The 4,515-nt window shown below is 37.1% G+C and overlaps 1 protein-coding gene across 1 annotated transcript in view; it reads right to left on the reverse strand.

The window, feature by feature from the left end:
* CDC123 (cell division cycle 123) overlaps window positions 1-4,515 on the reverse strand; it is a 65,125-nt gene that overhangs the window by 41,411 nt on the left and 19,199 nt on the right. Inside the window, exon 6 of the mRNA XM_006873162.1 lies at window positions 3,638-3,744. Coding sequence (XP_006873224.1) covers window positions 3,638-3,744 — 107 coding nt within the window. The remainder of the gene's footprint in view (window positions 1-3,637; window positions 3,745-4,515) is intronic.

Below are 4,515 nucleotides of genomic sequence, written 5' to 3' on the forward strand. Positions count from 1 at the left end.
CGGCAGTTCAAGCTCACCAGCTGCTCTTTGGAAACCTTATACAGGGTCACTAAGGGTCAGAACTGACTCAACAGCACTTAACAACTTCATGCCCACAAATCAGAAACTCTAGGAATGGGGCCTAGTAATCTCCAGGTGATTTTGACATATGCTCAAGTTTAAGAATCCCTGGTCTATATCAAGCATGACAATTCTGTTCCAATCAGCCCCTGGATTAGGCTGGGCAACTATTAGTATAACTAATGAGGCCTGTGGAGAAGTCTCCTGGGAAGCTTCCAGGAATGCTTTACTCAATCCTATAAAGAGATGAATGGGAGGAAATAAACCCATGTCTATTTTTGGTGCAGACATTGCCATGTTTCATATGGCCCCGGTGTCTCCTATTTTTGCTGCACAAATTGTCAGAGTTCAAGCCAATAAATTGAGGATGGCAGAAGAGAAAGACTGAAAGATGCTGGGTTGGTGATCTTTGTAAAAGGATGATTAACTCTTAGACTATCCAACCTCCAGCCTCCTTGTTAAATAACACAGACATGTAAAACTCCATACCAGTAAACTATGTGATCTTCTGTTAATTTGCCATTGGGACTGTAGCATTTTTGTTTCTGTTCTGCAAGTCAAGAGTCAAAATAGTATAAACAACGAAACCCCTTTTTTATAATACAAATTTTAATTTTAAGCATTTTGAAAAGGAAAAAGTCATGACTTTACTAACTGAAAGTAAAAAGACCTTTCAGAATTGCATTACTGCTTGTTCATAATCTGGTATTGGTTCTACTAATGAATTAGCTATGAATGCTGGTGTGTCACTACAGGACTGCTAACTGCAAGGATGACAGTTCAAATCTACCAGCCATTCCTCGGAAACCCTATACAGGGCTGCTATGAGTCAGAATCAACTCAACAGCAATGAATTAGCTGTGGGATCTTGAATAAACTTAGAATTCAACTTTATATCCTATAGAATAAATGGGTTAAATTAAACCATCAATAAGATCCTGCAACAATCTAAGATATAATACTCTCAGCTTCACATTGCAAAAGTTCCTAATTAAGCCTTTGTGACAAAAATTGCCCCTTAATGACTTCTATCAATAAAGACATTTTGCGTGATGACAAGACTCCTTTCTCTGGAAGTGACTTAATGCTATGCAACTGACTACCAACAAATATTTTTAGAAAAGGATGATAAATTAGTGGTGCCTAGTTAAAAAGCTGTTATTTGCTCCTGCCAACTTCCAATTAATTATACTAGGAGGATGGCATTTGGTGGGCAAACACTCGTAATTCAAAGCTTCAAATTCAGTTGCTGATTTAACTTCCTCTCCACACAAAATTCAAAGAGTACAAAACAACTGATTGGTATTTCTACTCATCACTGGAAGAGTAGTTAACCTGATATAAGACAAAATAGGAAAAGTGGGTTATAAAGACAGCAAGTAGCTAAATTACAAAGATAATTTGAAAATTAAAAATTAAACCATCAGCTTAAGAGAATTAACAATGACTTATACTTAATTTTCATAAAGACAATGATGTCCACATATTCTCACTGAAACTAATACTAAAGGTAGGTAAAAATCTGTGTCAGAGACCATAATCTTAGGAGACACCATGGCCAAGTGGCACAACATAGTCTACAAAATCTATAAACATTTGTGGGCTTTACAAAATTATCAACTTAAAATTAGCCTGTTATTTGATGAAACATTTAGTTAACTCACCACTAAAGTGATGGCTGGAACTGCAGTTGCCTTGGCAAAGCCAGACCAAATTATTTCATGGGCCTTATAGGGCCCAAGAGCCAGATGCTCCCCACCCCTGTTTTAGTGCAAGAAAAAGCTTGGAGTCATCTCAGTGATTTTAAAAGCTTCCCATGCAGCAAAGCAATTTAAGGTGATTATGATCAAAACTTTGTTGCAAGTACTGGTTGGTTCAATCATTTCACAGCAAGGGCAAACTCACATACATTAAAGGGCAAATAGGATTTTTCTTAAGTCCAATGTTCATAACCTGGGGGTTGCCTGTATAGACTGAAATCATATGCCTATATAAAAGAGTTGTTGGACAAATATCAAGTAGTGAATTTATCTATTTATGTCAGGTTCCACTGCAAACCTATACTGTATGGAGAGAAAGGAGTAGCATGCACATGCAATCTTTTACCGTGGTCTCCTGCTTAGCTTCTAAATTTTGTTGTGTTAGATGTCAATTAAAAGATTAGTTTAAATGAGATAACTGAGTTTATTTAAGATAGGAAAGAATGAGGAGTATAGAAAAATCATTATTATTTGATGACAGAACAAAAGAAGCATAAAGAGCATTGTCGGTGTTTCATCTGCATTATAGGCATTATAAGAACTCTATAGTTCTGTAGCTACAGAGTAATTGGCAAAGAAAGAAAACACAACTATTCCACTTCTAGAAATACCTCCTAAGGAAATAATTAGGAAAGCACACAAAGATGTAGCTCCACAATACTGAAAGCTAGGAACTAGCTTATATGCCCAAGAATAGAGGATTAGTCAAATAAATTATGCGGTAGTTGTATAGTGTATATGCTTATGGTAACGAGGAAGATGATGGCTGTAGGTATTTAATGACATACAAAGGTATTCACTGCTAGACAAGACCTTTTTAAAGTGTTGCAGAGCAAAGACGTCAGTTTGAGGAATAAGGTGTACCTGACTCAACTCATGGTATTTTCAATAACCTCATATGCATGTGAAAGTTGGACAGTGAATAAGGTTGATCATAGAAGAATTGATGCATTTGAGTTGCGGTGTTGGAGAATATTGAAAATACCATGAACTGCCAAAAGAACAAACAGATCTGGGTTGGATGAAGTACAGCCACAGTGCTCCTTGGGAGTCAGGATGGCCAGACTTTGTCATTCATACTTTGGACATATTGTCAGGAGGGATCAGTCACTGGGGAAGGATATCATGTTTGGTAAGGTGGAGGGTCAGAGAAAAAGAGGAAGACCCCTAGCGAGATGGACCAGCAAAGTAGCAGCAACAACAGGTTCAAGCATGGCCAACAATTGTGAGGGTGGCCCAGGACCAGGCAGTGTTTAGTTCTATTGTGCATAGGGTTGCTATGAGTTGGTACCGACTCGATGGCACCTACCAACAACACAAAAAGATACTCACTACATACTGGTAAGCGCAAAAGCAGCCTGCTAAGTTGTAGGACGTACACGATCCCATGTTTTGTTTTTAATTTATGTAGATGGTTAGAGACAAGTATATCTATATTATACTTATGCATAGAAAGAACTCTAGAAGTACGTATTTGTGGTTAAGATTATGGGTACTTTTACATTATCTGGTTTTGTTTACCTATAGACCCTTAATTATGTTTTTCTATAGTAAAAACATGTTGGTTTTATAATAATAATTTTTAAAATTACTAAGTTATTTAACACAGAGAGATACGTAAAGTACTTGATACAAAGGAATACTTATTTCAAAGCATTTACATTAAAAGAAAAAAAGTTGCCTTAAAAGCTATTTTGGGAACATGAAAAGAGTTGTCCTATGAAACCACTGTCTATAACAGTACTATAATTTCACCTGTGGAAAAATTTGTACAAGTTCTAAAACTGTTGGCATGGGAAAACAACAGACATACTTACGGTTGAGTGAAGTCACGAGTGATGAAATCAGAACTCTTAAAAAGTAGAAAGATGTCGCTGAGGGTTTTACATTTCAGAGAACTATTCATCGCTATCCAGTATGCATCCTAAGTGATAAAGGACATGCTGCTTAATATCTATTCCAAGTTAACTGCTATGAATGAAGCTCAAGCCTATAAACACATCAATAATGTATAGATTTCAAAGGGTATATAAAAAGGTCAAGAAATTAAGCTATATTATCTAATGCCAAATTACACTCTACACAATAAAGAGCGTTACACTGCATATCAGACACTCAGTTATGAACACTGATGTTAGGTCCTCACCCTTCAGCTGAGGCCCAAACACTTTCCAGTGTTTTTCCTACTGATGATAAAAGAAAAGGAGAAAGAAGTATCAGAAACACTTGACACCTGAGCTAGGGTATAAAGATAGTAAAGAAATAGCCTGAGCAGCTACTCGGAAAGGAAACAGGTCCTTTCCTTTCTTCCTGTTTCTGGGAAGTAACAACTGGAACACCTGAAGTTTGATGCCTGGGGACAGGTCTATCAGGTCTGGGAGAATAGGAGGAGAGCTATTCTGAAGCAACACAACTTTAAATGGTGATTGTCTCATAAAGTTTAATGAACCATGCTTAAAATATGATGATGTTGTTGTTGTTAAACATCATTAAGTCAGTTCCGACACACAGAGACCCTGTACAGGATTTCCAAGGAGCGGCTGAGTTTGAACAACCAAGCTTGTGGTTCAAACGACTTCGCAGTCCAATGCATTAGCCCACAGCACCACATCAGGACTGAATTATTTTATAAACCTACCTTATAGGACAGGAATTTAACTTTAAATTAAGAATAGGGCTGTGAACCTCAAGGTCA

Source organism: Chrysochloris asiatica, unplaced genomic scaffold (genome assembly GCF_000296735.1).
Source record: "Chrysochloris asiatica unplaced genomic scaffold, ChrAsi1.0 scaffold00226, whole genome shotgun sequence".
NCBI lineage: Eukaryota > Metazoa > Chordata > Mammalia > Afrosoricida > Chrysochloridae > Chrysochloris > Chrysochloris asiatica.